The sequence below is a fragment of the Anas platyrhynchos genome, chromosome 3 (assembly GCF_047663525.1).
Source record: "Anas platyrhynchos isolate ZD024472 breed Pekin duck chromosome 3, IASCAAS_PekinDuck_T2T, whole genome shotgun sequence".
Classification (NCBI taxonomy): Eukaryota; Metazoa; Chordata; class Aves; order Anseriformes; family Anatidae; genus Anas; species Anas platyrhynchos.
Window position 1 is genome coordinate 12902243 of NC_092589.1, and position 23298 is coordinate 12925540.

At 45.2% G+C, this 23298-nt stretch overlaps 1 protein-coding gene across 3 annotated transcripts in view; it reads left to right on the forward strand.

The window, feature by feature from the left end:
- SPRED2 (sprouty related EVH1 domain containing 2) overlaps window positions 1-22354 on the forward strand; it is a 59733-nt gene extending 37379 nt beyond the window's left edge. For all 3 annotated transcript variants that reach the window (XM_027453405.3, XM_005018146.6, XM_005018148.6), the window contains exons 4-6: window positions 521-585; window positions 18351-18500; window positions 18897-22354. In XM_027453405.3, the coding sequence (XP_027309206.1) occupies window positions 521-585; window positions 18351-18500; window positions 18897-19547 (866 nt within the window). In that variant the 3' untranslated portion in view covers window positions 19548-22354. The remainder of the gene's footprint in view (window positions 1-520; window positions 586-18350; window positions 18501-18896) is intronic.
- The last annotated feature ends 944 nt before the right edge of the window (window positions 22355-23298 follow it).

Here is a 23298-nt window from a genome sequence, read left to right on the forward strand (position 1 = left end):
GCTTCTCTGACAAATAGCTAATAGCACAGCGGACCTTTACAGTATTTAATAACTTCCTAAATTACAACAACAACAACAAAAAAGCACAGTCTAACTCTTCCCTTTCGAAGTGAGGTTTGTTTTTCAATAAAAAGTGATTTCCCCCCTCCAGTTTTAAGGAATAGATGAAGAATAACCCCTGTATGGTTTCTTGACAGCTGAGGGTCTGGCCGTGAGCAGTGTTTAGTATGTGGCTTTACCGTTCAGAAATGAAAGCCTTCTGTAATTGGAAATGCTAAATGCTATTTTTAACATAGCTAATTAGCATTGGCAGCCATGTAGTTACATGTCAAGAAACTCTTTCAGATTCTACCTTTCCAACACAGCTAGCAGCAGGTGTTTTTTCTTCCTTAATTTAAGCCACTCCTTTACATATATCCAACACATAAAGTTGTTAGCCTCCAAGTGTTCACCAACCTAATAATAATGGGGAAAAAATTGCAATGTCATGTTTTTTTAAAAAAAATATGTTTCTTTCTAGGGTCTACTACTTCCTCATCAACGCTTCACAACGAGGCTGAGGTCGGTGACGATGATGTCTTCACAGTAAGTTCATCTCCCTTGAGGTCATTCTCCTTTATGCTCTGGTTTTGCATGGTCAGGTTTAAAAGTTAGTGTGTTTCTTGTGCATTTTATTACCTGGGATTGGTTTCCGGCCTTAATCTTGTTTGGTCAGTGGGTGTGTTTTATTTGATGCAAGTATCTGCCCTGCAGAAGGTAAACTTTTGCAGAAGCATTTGCTTTCTGTTGGGCTCCCATTGCCGCGTGAAAACCATGACAGAGCAGAGCAGATGTTGTCAGGGCTGAAAGTGAGCAAATAATCCTTCTCTGGTTTAATATGCCTTGGTGTGAGTGGTGTGTGCACCTCTTTATCTCTCTCTCTCTCCGTCCTTAGCCTTCCCACAGACTACAGTAGGTGGCCAACTCTCAGGTGTGCAGTCAAGGAAATGAAATTCTGAAAAGTTGACTTTGCTATTGGGAGCAAAAGCCAACTCTGAAGGTGTCTTGTGAGTACGTGAAGGTAGAAAGTTCAAGCAAGCGTTTTTCAGCTGGAGAAAGGCACAGTGCCATGCGATCTACCTAACCAGCGGTGGCTTAAGTAGGAGCAAGTTGCTTGTATTTAATTTGTGGTAAGGTCTAAGATGCATTTTGGAGCTTTTCTGAAACAGAAGAAGCTTCCATCCGCGCTGCACTCGCATGCTGTAAAAGAGGGGGGAAAAAACAAAAAACAGTGAATACATCGGATGAAATTGTAATCCGATCACGGATATTCCATGGGCCAAAAGAAAAAAAAAAACGGCACTCACAATGAATACTTTGTTTTATTGCACTTATTTGCCCGGCTCCGCTCGCAAACCCTCGGGCGCACGTGTGCATGCCTTCGTTCCGTGATAAATGCCCCCGTTGTCCCGCGGCGCAGGTGGGGACGGGTCGCAAGGTGGGATGTGTGTGGCTGCAGGCGATTCCTCGCTCAAAAAAACATCTTCTGGGACCGTTCCTTGCATCTGGAGGGCAAACGGGGAGGAGCTGAGGATGGGGAGACGTGCCACCAAGCCGCTCGGAAACGGCTGCAGGCAAGCATCCCGAAGTCGAAAGGTGGTGGTTTGTTTCTTTTTTTTTTTTTTTTTTAGGGCGACTTTGGCCGGTGTGGGACCAGGTTTCCTGCCGTGCTTTGACCCGATGGCTGGCACGTTGTCCGCGCCTGTCCTTTTGTCACGGCTCGGGGAGACAAACAACAGCAGGCAGGGTTAAAAGGTGACTTCCTGCGCTCCGCAGCAAAACCATCATTAGCAGCTGCTTCCCAGCTACCTGCCAGGGGTGATTTATAGGCACCAAGCAGGGGGAGGCCCCGCTGGAGCCAGGGTGGTTTACCGATTTGTGCTGTTTTGTCCCAAAAGTGGCTGGAGTCCGCAGGCAAGCAGTGCTCTGCCGGGCTGGACGTTGTGCTGGAAGCGTGTGCGGCTCTTCTGTGCTCATCCGAGTGGGGCTGATCGCTGAAATGTGCTTTAGGTGGGCGTCCATGGGCCAGCTCTTGCTGGGTTAGGCACAAAAATATTCTGTGTTAAAGCAACGAAAAGTAGCCTAATAGCCTACAGAAATAGCAAAGGGTATATTTTTTATTTTTACTAAAGCCCAGCCAGCTGACGTGTAGGGAGCTGGGAGTGCTCCCGTATTTCTCCACCAGCTCTGTCTTGTGCTGATTTTTCAACTCTTAGGGTGCTTTTAACCAAGAGGAGGGCTGTTGCCGTTCAGTACGTGCTGCCTCACACCAGGAAAGCTGGACAGGCCACGCAGCGGCTGCATGGAAACAGCTCCAACTCCTCCCGTATTCAACCGAAACGCAGAGAGATGTTCCCCTCTCCTTGACCCCAGCGAGGTGTCGGATCACCCCCCACCGCGACGATATTTATGGGTAGGATGCTCGGTGGCGAGGGAGGAACAAGCTGCTCGATAGCATCCGCGTGTAAATCATCACCCAGCTGGGATCCACGGGGACCTTCACACCTCGGTTTCTGCTAGGGTTTTGTGCACGTTTTGGCACGTTGGGTGGGCTCCAGCGTAGCAAGGGGACTTCACCGACGGTGGTAGCTCATGGGGTGCTGCTGTCGAGCTGTCACAGGGATGGGTGAGTTTACTCCAAAAATCAGGCTTTTTCCCCAGTATCTCTTCCCTGTTTTCTTGGGTTGAAGGAAGTCCTTGAATTCCCATTTACCTGTGGACCCTGGTTGGTGATGGTGAAGCCTGAGGTCTGCATAAGCCTGAAATAAAACACTAAAGTGTAGAGAGATTTTAGACTGGAGGAAATTAATGTGTAGTGGGTTTGTGTTTTGTTTTTTTTTTTTTCACTGTTTTTGTTAGTTTATTTAAACCTTTCTCTTCCATTCTTCCTTTCAACTTCTTTTGGACTTGCGTCTCACAGTCCATTTGGTCATCCTTGCACACACAACTTTATTACAACTCTCCTGTAAGCTCTTTTTCCCCAGCCACAGCAATGGATTTTTAAGGCTCGGTTTCTTTGCTCTGTTTTAAAGAGAAAGTACATTTGTTCTTTTTATTTCCTAAGGTAGTTATTAAAATCTTCACAGTCCTCCCCCTCTCCCACACATGCATGAATAAACTTAACTGCGTGTGGCAGAATTTTCAAAAGCATCTGCATGATTGAGTCATTTAAGCAGTCATTTACGCGTCTCTGAAAATCCCAGCCGTCGCCACTGCACGGCTGCCTCAAAGACTTTGCTCCGAGGTCCTTCCTCTCCTTGAAGTCATTTCAGTCACTTCGACCACAGCCGGCCCAGACTTCCAGTTGCTTGCTCTGCTCTGCGAATCGCCGCACCTCTCCATCAGCGCTTGCACCAATGCATCAGCTTAAAAAGAAAAACCCAATCCTCGTTCCGCATGAGCACTGCTGGTTATTGATTGAAACAAGGGGTTTGTGCCGTCTTGTATCTTATTAGCTTCAGTGCTGCTCCATGGGATGATGCCTTCCTGCATTTTTTGTGCGTGTAACTTGTATGGCACCCATCTCGGTGGATCACCAGCCGGCACGTGAGCCCGCCAGGGATCCCGTAGGTGATTTGCCCTGAGGTTGGGAAGGCTTGCCCTGCTGGTGGGGCTCTCCATCAGGCTGTGATCTTGTGGGGCTTAACGGAGGATTGTTTTCTGGTACAAGGGGGTGAATTATTTGCAGCTGTGGCTTGAGAAGCATTGCTGGGGTCGGTGGCCTTATTCTCTCTCATGCCTATAGCTTTTGCCGTGCCAGCTCGGCTGGTAAAAGAACTCAGGCAGCAGCACCCTGCCCATCCCTATGGCATGTGTGCACCCTGGCCGTCGTTCTGAAGGCTGGGTTGTGTCTTTAGAAACAGGACTCTACTGAGTTTGCTGTGCTTGAGACCTGTAGCAGCTAGATAAACCAATTCAGGCCTCTGTTTGGAAAGCCATACCTCGTAAAGCAGAAAGCAAAAGTATCTAGAAATAAATGTCACTGACTTCAGGGGAAAAAATGCTTATTTCTGAAATGAAATCTCCGTTTAGAAGTTTTAACAATATGTAGTTGTGTTTCTTTAATTCCAGATCCTCAGTAGAGCCCATAAATGTTTTCCATATGTTAGCAAATAAATTTCTCCTGTCTTGTACATTATAAATCGTCCTCTCAAGAGATGCAATCTGAGTAAGACTAGCCATCCGTTCTGTCTCCGTTGGGGGAAACATTGTCTTTGCAATGGTCTGAGACTGTTGTTTGTCTTCATCCATCTAGTTTGCATCTTCAGGCTTCTTTAATTAACAGTCACTTCAGAAGTACCTTTTAATAAGGTCCAAATACATTCTGTAGTTCTTCAGCCACAGCATTTGCCATATAATTGAGTTCTTGTGCAGAATTTTTCCTTAATCTACACTTTTACTTTCAATTACAGATAATAATCCCACATGACCATGAAGTGAAAAATGTGAATTGAGTCCAAGGAAAGAAAGGTCAATGTCTTCCAGAGTCTGCAGAGTGCCTGAAATGGTCTCTTTTAGCAACCCACCCGAAAAGCAGAGATGTTCGTTCTGAAACCTTATGACCAGTTCAGCTGAAATGCTGCTCATGTGTTTTTCAGATAAATCCGCAGCCTTGTGCCTGCTTTAGTGCTAAAGACAAGACACCCACTGGCAGGAGGAGCAACGGCTCCCATGTCTGTTCAGCTTTGTGAACCTAAAAATGACTGCAGCCCTCTTTTGGCTTAAGGGGAGCGGGAGGGAGAAAACAAAGAAACCCAACCTTACTAAGTCTGATGTTCATGTTACAATGATAGCTGTTCCGTGTAATTAATAATTTTAAAAATACGATTTTTTTGTTGTTGTTGAAAATGAGACTGACAGAATTTTGCAGATGGAGGAGTGTGGCTGATCTACAGGTTTGGGTTTGTGGACATACAGGCACAGTCCACTGCTTCTCTTGGAGACTTTATGGGGTCCTGGCTAAAAGCTTTCTTGCCTCTGTTCCCCAGCTACAAGACAGGGAAAATACTCTGCTCCTTCACTCAGGTGAATGGATTTTGCTGCCACCAAGGTTACCCCTGGCTTTCTCTCCGCATTTCACTGCTGTGGGTAAGCAGGATCCTGCTGCTGGGCTTCTCACCCACGATCTCCAGATTGGCATTTTCCCCATGGGGCTGCGTGCTTCGAGGGATCCCGCACCCCTCGTGCCCCTTTCTCAGCCCAAAGTCCTACTGCTCCTATGCCTGAGGACGTTAGGGCCAGGAGCCTTGTCCTGTGGCGTGGATGCTGCTAGCAGTCCTGGAAGGGATGGCTGCAGCCGAGCGGGTCGTGGCAGCTGTTAACGTTACAGCCCTCTTTGCATCTCTTCTGGTTTCATAATTAAAAAAACAGATTTCTCCTTGCTGCCTTTCCATGAAACCTTTTCCCTACTTTCATCTCCCATGTGGGCCTCAAGTGTGTTACAGCCTCACTATTAAAATTTATAAGATTTATGTTAGTTAGATAAACACTAAATCTAACTTTTCTTGCTGGCTTGGTCGTTTCACATTCAGATGGTTCTTTTAAAGAACCACTGTATCTCTTTTTCTTTAAAGTAGATATGTAGAGACCCAGCCCAGTCGCTTTGGATGACTGTACTTACAAATTCTTGTGAGCTCTGTGTAAGGCTGGAGCATCCCTCAGCCCACCCCTCTGCGGAAAATGATGTTGCTGAGCATAGAGAAGCACCGAGCTGCAAGATTTATACCTTTCATGAGTTGCTCTCGGGGAACGAGGAGCAGCAAGAGCCTGCTGTTGCCTTTTTCTTAAGGCTGAGATAGGGTAACAGAAGGGAAAAGCTCCTTTTGGAGGCGCAGAGCTCTGTCTGGGGGTGGTGGGGTGTGGTGCTTAGGTTGTCACTGCGAGCAAATCCGCCTTGTTTGTTCTGTAAGGCTGAGCAGAGCGATTAGGGACCCGTCACAGCAGTAGGGCTGGGTGGCATTTACCTGGGTTATTCTTCCTGCTCAGCGATGCACGGACGGCAGAAGGGTTCATTGCTCCTACCCACATCCTCTGATGGCTGGATTTGGGGCTGGTGTTGTAAACCACAGCTATTCTCATCCAGATTAAAAAAGAAATGCTTGCCAAGAAGAAAGAAATTCACACACAGATACCAGCAGGCTCAAATATATATATATTAAAATACATATTAAAAAATAAATCTTCCCTGGCTTAAATGAAGAGAAATGAACTGGACTCGGACTCCTGCTGTTTTTCATAGCTGGGTGCCTCAAGCTGTGTGCAGCGCTCTGCACATCGCAGTCCTGCACGTGCACACTCAGCGTTACACCGAGGCAGCCACCATTTATCACATCAGAGCACAGCTTGCCTTCTTCTTGCTCCTGCCCTGGGAAATCTGTCTTGATTTCTTCCAGCAGACCCACTACCAAGGTACCTCGGGAGTCTGAAGTTATTGGTGTATCTGTAGCTCTTTTTCTTCTTCCTCCCTTTAATCGCCAGGGTATTTCAGCTTCTTCATGGAGGAGTTTCTATGCTGGGGGTCAGGAGACCCTAGTGAAAATAGTGAAAAAGTCCTCGATTCCAAACCGTTTTAAAACCAGATTCTTTTGTGCTTTTTTTCTGCCTTTCCTCAGGTTGCCTGTAATGAATTTCTGTCAGTCCAGGGGAACAGACAACGACACCTGAAGAGATTTTTCAGTAGGGAAAACCAAGTGGAAAGTTGTTGCTGCTGTCATAGTCAAAGGTTTCTGTAGCAGTGTGCTTCCCCCTTTGCTCTGGGACCTCCTATTTCTCTGAAGTGACACTGGAAATTAATGCATTTATTTCTTCTTCTTATTACAAATACAAGCAAGTTTTACTTTTGACAGTAATCCACTATGGTTGTCCCTGAGACAGAGGTGTCACCCCGAATGGCAGCTGCTCTTTTCTTCAGTCCTTCAAAGCCATAATTACTGTCTTCACCCTATGAGATGTCCTTGTTTGCTCAAAGCCTCTCTTGTGGGCAAAAGGAAATACAAAAATTGCTGTGGCATGGAAGCTGTGGAGATGGGTTTTACATGAAATCTGTTTATTCTTACGTAAACTGCAGATTCATGATATGAAAATGAAGAGCTAAGGTGAGCTGATGGGAGAGATAACCATGGCGTAGATTTGAAATCTTGCTTTCTTTGAAAGAAAGGAGCGGGAAATAGAGGTCTTGCACAATTTCTGCATTGCTTTATTGTATTTATTGCGTTACTTCTTGCTTTCAGGTCACTCTCTGGTGGGTAAACCAGGCTTTTGTTGCTAGAGATCAGTTACCAAACGCGCTGCGCTTCAGTTTAAGGCTTTAAAAAATTAATGTTTTGTTTTGTTTGTGTTTGTTTTCTTTTCTTTTCTTTTAATTAACCAACCTGCATCAGCCTGGTTATTCACCACACAGTCTTCAGATGCCCACGTCCTCTGCAAGGACTGCACTACCTGTCTCTTTAGCAGCCTGGACGAGGGAAGCGGTCCTCCGTGGTGAATAGCAGCCTGCTTGGAGCCCGTAGCATTCAGGGTGTGTATGCATGAAGAGAGGCGAGGAGCATCTGTTGTTCAGGAACAAATTATTAAGCAGATAATATCCATATTGAGCTCTCCTGAGCCTTGCTGTCGTGTAGTTTTTATGCAGCTAATTATAGCGGTGATGTGGATGTGTCAAACTGCTTTGCTGAGGGTAAGCAATTTCTCTTGTCGCAATTCTTTCTCTAAAGACTGTTTTTATAGTGTGTTTTCTGGCTCTGTACCGTTCCCACATCCAAACACAGTTGGGCCTGCAGTGGGATTGGGATATATCCTGCAGGAAGCTGAAATCTGATCTTCTGCTACGATGGAAGTTTCCTTATAGCTGCATCTTGCCAGAACTTGTAAGTGGTGTACTTTGTGCACCAGTTCGGGATGGGTTGTTGCTTAGCTTGCCCTTTTTCCCTTGCTCCAGCAGTTCAAAGGAGAATTTTATTTTATTTTATTCTGTTTTAAACACTCCTGTGCTTAAATGATGGCAGGGTGGCATAGGTAAATGTGCCAGCTCTTTCAGTATCACACTCAATTCAATTCTTTTGTTGCATATGACCAGTCTCACATTCATTTGAGTGATCTCCAAGCTTCCAAAAGCTTGTTTTCTTGTAACATGCAGCCACCGGAGGCTTCTGGAGGAGAAGGGCCAGCACCAACCTGCAGGTAGGATTTGTTGTCTGAAGGTGAATTGACCGGTGCCGTGCTAGCTGGAGTTTGGAGCTAAGGAGTTGTGGCTCTGAGCGCATGGCAGCACCGTTTCACACTTGCAATCAGCTAACTGAATGTTTGTCTTCCAAAAAATAATTTGGCTGCATAGTAATGTACTTGAACTATGTGATGAGTTAAAGTGTGAAGCTGTTTACGAGCGCCTTCCTTTTAATTCATCTGCAGCCGAACATTTTAGTGCATTGGTGTGCTTAAAGCACAGACGTGTCGGAAACAAAACATAGCCAGGCTGAAATCGCCCTGTCTTAATGTGCAGTGAAATGGAGGGGGGAGAGATAGATTTCTTTCTTCTTCTTTTTTTTATATTTTAAAGCATCTTTTTAACCTGGATCAAGCACATTGATCAGATTTAGCCACATGGTCCCATGGGTAAAGTGGGGAGCCTTGGGGAGACATCAGCCAGTGGCACAGCCCAAATTGCTGTCCCTGGGTGCCCTTGGAGGTGGGCTTTCCTCTCCCAAGGACCTGGGCATTGCTGGGCTGTAGCGGAGGATGCGGTGTTGGCAGAGCCAGCTGGGGTTTTATTTTAAATAGTCCACACCTGAGTGCAGCATCTTTAAAGTTGGGAAGAGAGTGGCACTGAGGAAAGTTCCTTTTTCATTATTTTTTTTCTGCTTTATTTCTATTTTTTTTTTCTCCCAGGGAATGAAAGAGAAGCGTGCTGTGAATTTCCGCTTGCTTTTTTGCAGTGTGTGTGGAGGCTGCCGTGCCATCTAGAAGGGCAGTGAGCGCGCTGAGATTTGACCTTTGGGGAAGGGAATGTGCAAACATGCCAACCTGCCCCGTGTCTGTGGCACGCATGTTTTTCCTCCTGGTGCCGTGCGCTGGTCAAGGTGAACCAGGCACTTAGCGGGGAGTGTTTTCCAGTACAGCCTGTCTCCAGCGTGATCGCAGCACAGGGGATTGGCGTATCTCAGCTTTTCAATGGAGCTTTACAAAGCGAGGCTGAGGCCTCCTGATTTTAGCCTTGCTTTTCTTCAGCCGTGGCTTCTCAGGCGCTCGTACGGGAGCGTAGGAGGGGGACCTGATTCAAGGCGAGAAGCCCGAGAGGAGCACGGAGAGTTCCCCCAAACTTCAGCACCATACACGAGACGGCAGCCGAGGGATGCAGCTCCCAGTGCTGCTGCAAAGCTCCTGCTGTTTCCCATTTGTGTTTTAAAAAAAACACAGCAAAATGAGCAAAAAGCAGGGACGCTGGCTGATTTCGGCTGTCTCGAAGGCAGCAGGCAGAATGCAAAAAAAACAGGGTGCAAGCACGGTCGGGAAGAAGCAGCTTTGGCTGGCGGGCGGCGCGATGACTGACAGCTTCCTGCACCGCAGCGGGACGGATTAGGGAATCGCCGCCGGGTCTGGATGAAGCCAGGATGCTGGGCCAGGCATCCCAGCTGGCACGGGAGGCAAAGGGGGGGGAAGGCTGGTGCCCCCCGGTGCTGCTGCGTTGGGACCTCGTGTCCTGGCGGTGACAGGAGGAGAGCTGGGTCAGAACCACGGGGCAGACGAGGATCTCGGCGCCGCTTTTGAGGAGAGGGGCTGCCATTTCCACATGCTGTTTCAGGCACAAAAATCTGGTTTGAATCCCATTGTCTCATGTAGCGGGCATGGGAAAAAAATAAAGGAAAGGGGGGGAAAAATGCAGAGAGTTCAAGCTGCTTGGACCATGCGCCCGCGTTTTGCTAAGTCTAACCATAGTTTGGTTTCATCCTCTCGATTTTATTCTTTTTATTATTTTCTTGGAGAGCTCGCAAAGAGGAAGGAGGAGTTTGGGAAAGCTAAACAATGCAATGTGCTCTTCCATGAGGCTTCCAGAATGATTGCTCCTTTAAAGTGACAGGCTCCCCCCTTTTAAAAAGTGAGGAATAAAGAAAATCCTCCGATTGACAAAAAATATCCAGCACGATGACACCGCCCTCGCCCCCAGGCATGTGGTGGTTGCTGCTGGGGATAACCAAAACCATGCCACGGACTACAAAAGCCCCGGGAGCTCGGCGTGGACCTGTGCCCAGCGCTGAGATGCGCCGTAAACAACTGCATCTCGATAGCCCTGTTCCCTTCCCTCACCTGCCTAATGTGTTTTGCCAAGGGTCTGCTCTCCCCGCGCCTCGTAAATATTTTATGGAAATTAAATCAGAAGTGATTAGGGCGAGCAGTTCATCTGTCTCTGGTTCTGTCTGCGAGGAGGGAAGGCAAGGCAGGAGTCAGCACCACCGCATTTTTAAGCGGAGCCTGACATATTTGCAGTGCATGTGAAGAGGGTATTTTAAAAGTTTGCATCAGCTGTTGGGTTCTATTTTGGGGACGGATTCCAGCGAAAATAACGTGGATGCTCATAACTGTGTGAATAAATGACCCCTAACTGCTTTCTTAAAATATCGTATCAGTCTGCTGTGGGAAGTCTGCATTTAACTGTTTTTTCTCCTCTGTTTGCATCTGAGCGTGTTGCATAGGAGGAGCATGCTTAGAGGGTAAATGTTTAATTTCTACGTAGCAAAGACGTGAGCGGCTCAGGTGCACCGATCCTTGCGGCTCAGCTAGTCCAGTTTTTGTTCGCACTCCCCCTCCCCGGTCCTATTTTCCCCTCCCTGGGCATTTCAGCGTGGAGGAGCTGGGATTCAGCAGCGAGCTGTGTGCTGCCATCTGTTCCCGGCTGCCCTGCGAGCCACGCAGGCTCTCGCCATCCTCTCTGTGCATGCATTGCTCAGCACACCCATCTGGAGCAATGGTGCCTTGCTCCAGACGCCCATCTCTGCCCCCTAGGCCACCTTGAGAGCCTCCTGTGCCATCAGGACACAAGCCTCTACGTGTGGTGAGCTGGGCTTGGGGACAAGATCCAGCCAGAAAAGTGCTTTAAAAATACAGCTGGAGAGATTTGGGGCTGGATTCTTGTGGCTCCTCAGCCACATAATGGGACCGATGGGAGGGAGAAGGGACTGTCACCTCCCCGTGGCAGTGTGGCCCCGTGCAGACCTCGGTGGCCATCTCTCGTGGCCTTAGAAGAGGATCAGCTTCAGCAGCGTGGCTAATGTTACTTGTTATGGGAGGGAGGCCTCGCTAATCTTCGCGGAGCTGTAGGAACACAAATACTGGGCAGCTGATCATCCCGGCAATGCTCTGATCTGCACCAGGAGGTAATTTCCGAGGCGTGAAAAGATTTGTGGAGCCCTCTGTGCTAAAAGGAAAAGCCTGCCTCTGTCCCTAGCTGGTCGTAAGCAACCAGTTGGTTTAAACAGCTCCTGGGTTTTAAGAGGACTTCGTTTTGTCCACCCAGAGCTGCCTATGCTGCCTTGTATCTCGGCAAGCGGTGAAACAGAAAAATCTCGCCAAGGTTTCCCCCGTAGCACACCTGATTGCTCGCCACATGGCTTTAGCTGTGCCTGACTCGCATGTGTTCATCGTGGACCTGGGAGCCAGTCGTTCAGCCACATCTGTGGAGCACGCAGAGCTGACCCGCGGTGCCAGAAGCGGGTTTAGCATTAGCTTAATGGAGATGATCTCGTGCGCAGAGTCCTTGTAAATGTTCCTCAAGTTTTGCTGACTTAAAGGCAGCGCAGCCACCGGGATGTTTCTGGCACTCAGTGCTCTAACCGCAGAAGTTTAAAAAATAGAAAAAGGTAGCAGTAAAGCTAGCTGGCTTTCTGCACTTGATATTGGTATTTGTGTAAATGGGGACTAGGAAGCGGTCCAAACGTTTGAGAAATTATAGTCCTGTTCTGGTGTAAGAAAATCTGAATCCGTGCTTATTGTACGAGTTGCGTATGGCCAATTTGTCTTCGAGCCGTACTGGAATATGATCTAACGCAAAGTTTTTCCTGCAGGCTCTCTGTTAGGATTAGGACTGGATGCAGCTCTCGTGATCCTCTGTGGAGAAGAGCTTCAAGACTTTTTCCAAAATGCATAGAAGCTGCTTTCTCAAATACAACTGTCTTTAGTAAAAATTGTCCTCTGTGATACGAAACAAGCAGAAATTGGACACATGCTTTTTTTTTTTCCTTGGATTTGTCTTGTCAGGACAAAGTAAAATCTTGTGGTCAGGAGACAGAAATCTAAAATCTTACAGATTCTTCACAATGAAGCTTTTTCTTCCTTAATACCTAGGTAATCTTAGCCCTGCTTGAAGTGGGCTCTCTTGAACACAAGGACAATTCAGAGACGAATTAAAAATGTGAAATCTTTTTCTAACTTTCTTGAGTAGAAAGCAATTAGAGACAAAAACTAAAAATTTTGCTCTTCCCTCTCTGTGACTTTCAGAAGCAGCCATGTCCCTTAAGGCTTAAAAATAAAAGCTGGAGGGGAAAGGAAAGAAATGTTCTTGCAAGATTAGGCTGAGGGAGTACTGGGAGACTATATTTTATCTTAATTTCTTTGGAAAGGTGGAAGTTTCTGTGCCGTGCGTCCAAAATAGCTCTCAGACTTCCTCTTTGTGAAGTTCATAAACAGCGGAGGCTCTGCAGATAAACCTCAGAGGCGAGCGTAGGTCCGTACCGTTCACTTGCTTCACCATTTCAGACTTTTATCATTTTTCCTTTCCGTATCGATAGCGCAGCTGTGTTTTCCCTTTTCTCCAGCAAATGGGAAGGGCCCTGCTCGCTTGTGCTGGGGCTCCCAAGCAAAACTGCACCTGGGCAGAGCACACAAACAACGGGCTCCAGATGACGGGGAGGATGCAGCTTGTCGCATGTCTGTTTTCCAGGCTCATCCCTAAGCCATGAATTAGTGATGGAGCTGGGTTTCTCGTACTGGGGATGTCTTTTCAGATGATCAGACATCAAGCAGGCTCCCCATTAGCATGTGTGGGCTTCCCAAAGTGAAAGCAGCTGAAGAATGCCTTGGCAAAGATGAGACCCATCGAGTTTCGCATTTCCACGTGGGGCACAGACAGACCCCATCAGATTGGGGTGGTTCAGAAAGGCAGCTTGCACGGCAGTGGGAGAGAAGCACAGCGACGTGTGGCAGCAGACAGCAGGTTAACTTGCAGACAGACAGCTTCTGCTGTCGAAAGGCCAGGCTGGCACAGTTTTCCAATTACTTTAGAGCCATCCATTACTTGCAAAATTGCTTGTTCAACATCATGATACTTCTATTCCCCATCGCCTTCCCTACCTCGTGGAGCCATTAAAATCCTAGAGAAAAAGCAAATCATCTTGTTTGACCCATAATTAATCTTGACAGCAGACTTGGTAATGCTTTAGCTGGCTGAGAGCACTTCTAGAAGTTGCAAGCAGCAGAGCTCCCATAAATTCCCTCAGGCAACTGATTTCTGACAAGCCGCTTCATAAGTTGGAGATGGATCTGTCTTCTTTTTCCTGGCCACCCCGGGTATTGCACCACAAGGGGTGAAACTATTCTGCGAAGCCATTAGAGGCAAGGTGATCTGTCCAGTTCAGTAGCTGGGAAATGGGGGAAGGGGAAAGCTTTCTTTTTTTTTTTTTTTCTCATCTGTTTTTATGATAGATGCTTATCTCAGAATATTACTTAGGCACCTGATTAGCCAGCCGTTCTTGTGTAACAAATCCATTTCAATGAGAAGTAAACTGCAGTAAATGATTAACATAATCTTCTTTACTAATGACTAGGGATTTTTTTTTTTTTAATTTAATGAGTCACTTCTTAAATTCTGAGAGGGAAACAGGGGCCGGGGACACTTTTTCTTTTTAGTGATCGCAGTACAAGCATTTGTGTGTAGAAAAGGAGTGTTTTCTCTCCAAGTGGCCGTATCAAACATGCGGTACGTGTGCTCGCCTAGATATGTTCAGCTCACTCGCAGGAGGAAATGTGTAGCACGGGTTTTATAAAATTGCTATTATGGTCATGATTAATGATTTTGTTATCCGAGCAGCGAAACCACAAGGCTTCGCGACCGCCATAGCAATCACAAAGCTCTGGTACGTGCCACACAAAATTCTCTAATTGTGCGTTGAGGGCGTGTTGAAACGGCGTTTCTTTGCGGACTCGCTGTTCCAACAGCTTTAGGTTTGGGTTCATTTCTCTTCTGTGGCTACCGGGCATGTTTTCAATAGTTCCCCTGAAAAAAAAAAAATATTTGTAACCAGATTAGTTTCAACTGGCTTTGGGGAAGACAGTGTTTCTCTGAGAGACCAATGGTTGATAGCCTGGCTCTGGAGGAGACAATGCCTTTTCTAGATTTATTCCCATAGGCAAGTGTGTTGTGTTTGGGTGACCTGCAACAAACCTCTTGTGTCTCCCACTCTGTCATCCTCCCCCAAATTTTCACTGCTGTGACGACAGCAGAAAATCCTAGCCCTCAGTCTTATGTGGGGTAGGAATTGCTCTCTGCTTCCACCATGGGCTAAATCCTTTTCTTGGAGGATGTGTCTGACTGTCACCAGTCACCAGGTTCAGATTCAGTCATGGTTGAGCAGTGCTAAGGAAACAGTCCACCTTTCAGGTCTTGAGCATCATACCTTTCATCCTTGATCGCTTTCTGAGAGCTTCCATGTGGCTTCTTGAACCCGGCTGTAACCCTGGGATTTGTAAGAAATTCTTCCTCCTGTTTGAGGCTTATCTGAGCATGTCCCACTGAAGGCCTTGTGTTCTTCTCTTCTGAAGAACACCAGAAGGATAATCACTTCCTACTCTCCTTGCCCATGGGGCTCCTGATTCTACAGACTTCTTCCCTTTCCATCTTCATGTTCCCTCCCACCATTTCTTTTCCAGGCTGGACAGACCTCCTCTATTTAGCTAACCAGTATTCAGAAGCCACCCCAGGCCTCTGATTGTCCTGACTATTGCACTGGGAGCTGCTGTTTTTTAACCCCAAGACCTCTCTCCTGAGCAGCAATAGCTGTTTGATAGTACATTGTTGTATGTGTCAGATCAAGGTGTTCTCATCACTTTACATATTAGTGGTAATTAGCTTTTTTTTTTTCAACGTCTGGTCCCTCAGCATTATGAGATTCTTAAGTTAATTTTCAGGGTCAGCTTTTATTTTTACTTCCCTGAATAACTTAAGTGTCTTGAGGAGGTTTTGTCTTCTTGCTGTTCACCCTGTTTTCAGTTTATTTATGAGTACACTCAGCAGCACAAGTAGAGGTCTGGGGGCTTCACTGGTGACCTTCTGCTTGGGAGGGACAAATATTTCCCCCTCTTACGTCCAAATCTTCAACCCATTTGTTCCTATGTGTTGAGGGCCTTCTTTTTACTTCTACAGAAACTTGAAGCTTTGGTGAGGGATCTTTTATTTGGAAAGTAGCAGTGCTTATTTCAGCTGACAGTCAGCAAGGTAAGCCAGCAGATACTGCGTCTGTCAAGCAGTTTCCTTCACCTCACCATCCAGGAGGCCGCATGAACTTTTTTCCAGAAGAGTGAACGGAGACCTGGGCTCGGATAGCCTGCTTTCTACCTTTCTGGGTGCTCGGAGCAAAGTGTTTGTGTTGGCAAAGTGCCCCTCTAATCTGAGGACATTGAACGTGGAAATGAAGCAATTTTTAATAAGGTTAATGCGGAGGCCTGAGCCGCAGCTTCTTTGGTATGCTGCAAACAGGTTTTGTAGCCATGTCAACACATGTGGAGGAGAGGCCCGGTCGCCCTGCTGGCTCTGAAGGAGAAGGAGGTGTGGAGCAAAGCAAGGGCAGATAAGGATCCAGCTAGATAGAAATCGCTCCAGCCTCTCTTCCAGTTGCCTGTTGCAGAAATGCGGCCTTCCCAGCGAGGCCGTGCACACATCCAGCAAGCATCACGCTTCTCGGAGGGCTGGTTACAGCCCTCAGCTGCCCCACAAGGGATTATCTAGCAGCTACATCCACTTTGGGACTTCTTTTTCCATCTAAGAGGGTGAGAGGGTTGCAGGCCAACGTGTGCCACCTACTCCAGTTGAGTAAGTTTCCCAGGCTTCATTACATTGACCATGAGCACCCACGATGTTTTTGGAGCGTACCCACGAAAGGCTTGTCCCAGCAGGGCTCGGCTGCAATTCCAGTTGAAGGTAAAGGGTCCTGCTGGCTGGCACGGCACTCTGCTAAGCCCTGCCTCCTTTTTGGCTCATGACAGTCAAAGTTTAACTTTAAGAGCATGCTACAGGGTAAAACTACCCGGAATCTGGGGTGTGTGCCTTTCTGTTGTTGTTCTGAGAAGCTGAAATTACAGCTCTGCATCAGTCTGCGCCACACGCCGCGCTGCGGAAAGGTACTTGTAGGAGGCGGCTGTTGTAACTAAATCCTAACCCTCCTAAGGTTTTCAAAATATCCTGAAAGCTTAATATTATTTTGAAGTACTTGCTTGTAAAAGCTTCTCGTTTTATTTTGAAGTGTCCCCAGAATGTGCTCGATACAGTAGGGCTTGAAGTTAGAGGCAGAAAAGTTAGCTTAGAAGTGCTTAAACCCCAGAAGTGAAGTGTCTGTATCTAGTGAGAAATGAAGACTTGGCTGATGAACCATTTAGATAATAATAATTAAAAAAAAGAATATCAGTGCATGAATAGGTGTTGCTAACATATCTTAAGACTTGTTCTAAGTACTTGTTGTTGTTTTTTTTTTAATTAAAAAAAGAGAAAGAAAAAACAATCCCACATGAATTAAAAGTCTGTTCACAATGGGTGGGTCAGACATTCAAACTCATCCTGCTTGTTGTACGTCTCAGATAACCCAGCCTGACTTTACATCACACTGCAACCAGATCTGTGTATTTGCTTTCAACAAAATAAGCTGGCAGTTCAGTGCCTTTAAGTGCTCTGCCAGTTAAAGTGGTTCGACACATACTTTGTGTTGTAGTGCTTTAAGGTGTAGCTCAGCTCTGGACAGAGCCTTGCGAGGCGTTGTTTTCAGAATAAACAAATGGCCACAATGACGGGTCTTGTGTTCTGGGAGTAAGAGACATGTTTAGTACAATTCATTGAAAAATAATATTTAGAGAGTGCATTCTTGACGAGGAGAGAAGGTTTTTCAGGTAAAACCAGTCTTCTGCCAGTGTTGATATAACTACCTTCCTCTGTTGGGGTTGTCTTTCTGCTAACTGCTGTGGAAAATGAAAACGTCTCCATTGGACTTGTCTTAGCCGCAGCCACAGCTTGACAGTTGAAGGGGGATGGAGATTTTTCTTAGTTCAAGGCACCAATATTGCAATTGATGTAATTGCAACGTTACAGCCTTTCTGTCAACAGCAGGACTGATGTGTAAAAGGAACCATCGAGAGGGTGCTCATGTAACAGCTGTCCTCTGATATTTGTGGTAATCTGAAAAAGTCTAACTGACGTAAGAAAAGAATTAATGGGCAAAAATCCTGAATGCCTGGATATTGGATGGAAGGTATTTTAACCAAGGAAGGGCTATGGAGAAGGGATGGCTAAGACTGGTCACCTGCTGTGCATTTCTCTAATAATAATACATTATTATAATACATAAAGAAAATAAATACATTAAGAAGCTGCAGGCATTGGCAGCAGCATATTATTGCATATTTTGCTGTTTCATGATTGTTACTGTGTAATGATATAATAATTAATCTAAAGAAAGTGAGCACTATGAGGCAGGAGTGTATAAAAATAAAAGGAATATTCATTGCACATGGGAGATTAGTGACAAAAGGAGACGAAAAAATGATTTTTAAAGGAAAGCTGATTATTTAAGTAGTCTGTGATGAACTGGAACTCAGCAAGTGTTTGGAGAAGAATGCGTAAAGAAGTTTTTATCTTAATGGGACTCCTGAAGATTAACAAAATTACCAGATTTCTTTCAGTCCTGAGTGTGCATCAGGACTTAATCTCCTTCAAATGATGCAATCATTTAACCTTGTACTTCTAGTGTGAATGTTCGCCATCCTGCAGTGCCCAGCACAACAAATAATATGCCAAACGAATACGAGTGGTGTTAGTGAATATGTCACTGGTAGACTATGGCACATTTAATTTTTCCATGTGTGTGGCAACACATTTTATGGCCTGGCAACAGATCTGCCTCTTTCAAGAACTTTGTGAAACCTGATGAAGCTGCCTGCTGTCAGGTGTTGCCAATATTGCAGGTGTGTGCGAAGTCAGTGAGTGGCAAAACACTTCTTTTTAATACTGCGTGCTGCAACAGCTGAATGTGTGACAAGTTTTTTCCCCTTTCCATTTAAAACAGAATGCTACAGATAGCTCCTCCAACTCCTCTCAGAAAAGGGAACAGCCTGTGCGAACTCTGGCTTCTCCGGCATCCAGCGAACATCGAAGAATTTGCACTCGTGGACACCTTCACGACCATTATAGTTCCGACCACTACCATCTAGAACAAGTAAGGTTTCTGTCTCTGTTAGCTGTTAGGACATAAAGGACTGTCTCTGTCATTAGCTAAGTCTGTGGGGTGTTTGGTTCCGCCCCCATCCCTCAGAAGATCCCCATTCCTGTCTCCTTCTCAGTTAGTTTTAGTTTTCAGTGTCTGTTTTCTGTCTGAAAGTTGGACTATGGGGGAAAGCCAAATGCTTACCTTGCTTCTCCTACAGATAACAGGGCATTTGTGAAGATGCACTGATCTGTTAGCTTGTTGGGTGTGTTTTTTTCAGTCAAAACACACCAAAGTGTGTACAAAGATCAAAATTGTTCAATAACTTGCTTTTCATTAAGCAAGGAGAAAGTAATTGCTCATTGAAAACTGAGCTTACTTATATTTTCTCCATCTCTGCTTCCACAGTCAGCACCACGATCGTACCGGCACGTCAACTTTCCGGATGACGATGAGGAGATAGTACGCATCAATCCTCGGGAAAAGATTTGGATGACTGGATATGAGGACTATCGCCATGCCCCAGCGCGAGGAAAGAACTTTGATCCTGATGACATGGACTCCTACGTACGTTTTGCCAAAAGTGAGGCCTCAAAACACGAATACACTTATCCTTACGTAGACAACTCAGACTTTGACCTGGGTGAAGATATCAAGGGTGCTGTGATAAAGACTCAACCCGTCAAATTCAAGCCCAGACGGAAGGAGGATGGCGAGAGGTCGCGGTGCGTGTACTGCAGGGACATGTTCAATCATGAGGAGAACAAACGGGGTCAATGCCAGGATGCTCCAGACCGTGTCAAGACTTGCATCCGTCGAGTGAGCTGTATGTGGTGCGCAGACACTATGCTCTATCACTGTATGTCCGATCCGGAAGGAGACTATACAGATCCTTGCTCGTGTGACACCAGTGATGAAATGTTTTGCCTCCGGTGGATGGCCCTTATCGCCTTGTCTTTCATTGCTCCATGTATGTGCTGTTACTTGCCGCTTCGGGCTTGTCACCACTGTGGGGTCATGTGCAGGTGCTGTGGTGGAAAACACAAAGCTGCTGGATGACTACAGATGAGTTCAGAGTGTTATGTTTTTCCTGTAGTTCAAGGAACACGTTGGTTTTTGAGCATTAAGATCACTTATTTTGATGCAGCCACTGTGCCCAACAGCATCCAGAAACCACCAGTTTGGATCACTTTACATTTGATCGTCTGGGGCTCACACTGCATTGATTTGCTCATCAAGTGTTCTAACTAACTAACGTACAGCATAGACTTTTGTATTATTAATCTGTAATCAAACAGACTCTCTTGTACATGTTTATATTATTTTTTCAGTTAAAATGAGTTTGAGAAAAGAACTGCTTTAAATGGTGGTGGATTGTAGAACATCTCCAGGTTGTGTCCGTTTTGCCTCTGCTTGCTCGGTACCATCAGTGCATTAGCAAGTTTTGGCATTTCTCAAAACAGGGTGGTATAGTGAATGAAATCTCACTTGGAAGATATTTTAACTTGCCGTCAATTTATTGTGTGTATAGAAGGTGTGCTAGTAACAAACTTGTACCACAACACAGTATTTCTGTCACTGGTTTTCTTTTATTTTGTTTTTTTGTTGTTGTTGTTCTATTTTCCAAAGCCAAAATAGCCATCTAAGCTGCAGTTTCTCTTCTAGAGTCCATCGTCATTTCCTTCAGCAAACATCTTAAATTATTTCTCTGTTCTTAAAGTTCTATGAACAGAAAGCAAGGCTCAGTTACCATAGTCACATAACCATTGAGAATCTGGTAGTTCTCCTTACCTGTAATCATTTCAGACCACTACTTGAAAGGGAAACTTAAATTTTAGTGTTTTCTTTTTTCCCTAAATAACTTTGGAAAAATAAAACTGTGTTTTCAGAGTTCTGCCTGAAAGAAGGGAACTTCTTCATTAGCCAGCCATGTAATGATTTGAGAATAAAACACTAAGGTTCCAGATGGGGAAAGTTCTTGTTATGCAAAGAATTATTAACAATGCAATGTCAAAAGCACTATTGTAATCCATGGCAATTCTGGGGAAATGCTGCATTAAGTGGTGGATTGTATGGAAAATAGTATTTGTTTATTTTTTTCTGTATAATACATGAGCATGAGAACATACACATCCACAGTAGAAACTACATTTAGCAGTCTAAGCAGGTATTTAAAATCAAAAGCCAGGTTGTTAACCACCACTTTCATTTCCTGACCTACGGTCCCAATCCTCCAGATGCTTACAGATGTCCCAACTTAATGCGTGTGCAACCAGCATTTCTGTGATTCTGTGTGTAGGATTAAGCATGTGAGTCTTTGCAGGAGCCAGACTGAAGTGTCTCCCCCGCTTTCCCCTCCCCAGTTTGCCACCCAGATTTATCAAGTGGATGCATAAGGTGCATACAGCAGGATAAGATTAATTTTTTTTAAATGTCATGTTGTCTTGTGTACAAGGCTTGTAATTAGCTGGAAAAAGAGTATTTTTCTAATATATTACAAGGAATAGCCAAATAATTTTTATTAAAAAAAAAATGATTTAGCGCAGTGAGCTCTAACTAGCATAGTACAATCTGAATACTTTGAGGCAGCTAGGGATTGGCTTGTCAAAGCTGGCACTGCTGTTCCTGCCATAATTTCTTTCTGCAGTAAATTGCCAGTGGGCGCATGTCCTTTCCCTCCCTCTATTGCACATTGACATCAGTCTTAAAAGAGAGGATTTTTTTTTTTTTTTTTTGCCAAATAAATGTAAAAGGAACGCTTGCCATTTTTTCTTGGTGGAATGTCCCAACAGTTCCTCTGAGAGTTAATCACAGCTTTTTAGTAAACCATGAACTAAGTATGCAATGTGCTTATACACTATAGAGTTTGGTAGGCTTAATTTGTAGCAGTTGCTGGGGATCTTTTGGTTGGAAAAAAATGAATGATAATGGAAAAGGGATGGAGTGTTACACTCTTGGTGATGTGTCTGGGTTTGCTGAATGAAATATAAATATTTTGTGCCTAATAGCAGTTGACAAATCTCTCAATGGTGTCTAGTAAACATCAAGCCAGCCTCGAAAAAATTTAATGGAACAACCTTTTCCTTTTATTTCTGTTCTCAGAGTTGTTTCATGTAAACAAACATCTGTAAGATCTTGTCTCTATAAAGCACAACACTACAAAAAGATCTTACAGCTTTTTGTCCGGTCTTGAAGTGCCCCTATTTATTTAAGTAAAGTAGACATACTCCAAGCCTTTCTGTATGTCTGGAAATAAAAGTTTTAAAAAAAAAAAAAAACAAACTTTTTTTAATTTTATTTTTTTTTTATTATTTTTCCTCCCTTCTTCTTCCTCCCTTTTCTCCTTTTGGGTTTTTGTAATACTTGTAGATTTTGCTGCGTGTGTTATTTGGTTTGTGAAGGCAGTGGTGTAAGGGCACAATGATAGAAATGGGTGTTTTTTGTAAATATTTCTCCTTAATTTCCACACTGCTGCTGAACAGTGTGTAGCATTCTCCCAGTCAGCTTTGCAATACTGACATCAATCATTTGAGAGAAATTATTCAGATTTTATTTTTGTATCTGTGGTAACAAAACATTAACCAATTTTTTTTCTGTTGTGGAAAAATTTTTTCAAGCTATTGCTCACATTAACAAATTAAAGTGCCTGAAGCCTCATCATTATTGTATCTATATACTAAAAGTTAAAACCCTGTTGTATTGATTTTTATAAGCCTTTTTACCTCTGTGTAAAAAAATATATATACAAGTGTATGATGTACATTTTAGTTCTTAACTTCTTTTTTTATTGTTTCTAATATGTATGATCAATGTAGCTATTGCTTTAAAATGTACCATGTAAATACAAATACATCATATCAAAATGATGCCGTTTATGGGTTTTGCCTGGCTGGAAAACAAGGTGAAAATCAAACCATGCTGGTAAATACAGGGGAAATTACCAGAGCCACCCTTCCAAGACCTCAGAGTCTCTGAGGGAAAAAAAATGGAGTTAGTTTTCATTTTGAGGTTGTAAATGCTGTGAGCATCAGACACAGGCTGTACTTGCCCAAATGCAGCAGGGAATGAGGGAGTGGGTGTTTTTTTTTAAGTGGTTTTGGGTGTTAATTCAGGTGTTTTGCATGTTTTGGGGGCGCACCTCAATGAGTAGGCCCGGCCTGGTGGCTCTGCCTTCCAGAAGGCCATTGTGGCCATGACTGGGCCTGGGCCTGGGCTGGCACCCTCAGGTGTCACCATCACCCTCTGGGCCTCCACCCCCCACAGCCTCCCACCCCACAGAGGCCTTAAAATATACTTTTTTTTCCCTATTTTAGCCACTATGATGGGAAACAGGGCTGGTGCTGAGGGCCAGCACATCGATGTCCTCCTCATGCCGCCACAAAACCACCCCACTACTTGGAGTAGTCCCAGCACCATGAGGGAAAAGGAGGGTAGGGGGAAAGCAGAAGAAGAAAAAAGCTGGGAGCTGTGGTATTTTTCTGGCATTTTTCCTCTTTCTTTGTACCACTTGCCCCCTACACTGTCCCAGGGGTGAGGGAAGGGGCTGTAACACCAAGTTAGCCTTGTGGGCACCCAAATCTGTCTGCAAAGCAGTCCGCATGGCTGGGCATTTCATCAGGCTCTGGAGAGCCCTGGAGGGAAAGAGAAGCTCGGCTCATGTCGCAGGTAGCCATGGGGACACGTGGCTCCCGAAAAGGTCATCACTGAAGAGGACACCTTGCTTTTTGAGGGTCCATGGTGCAGGTTTGCAAGGCCTGCCAGGACACTACTTGGAGAGACACATGGGCAGCTCCACCTGCTGGCACTGCAG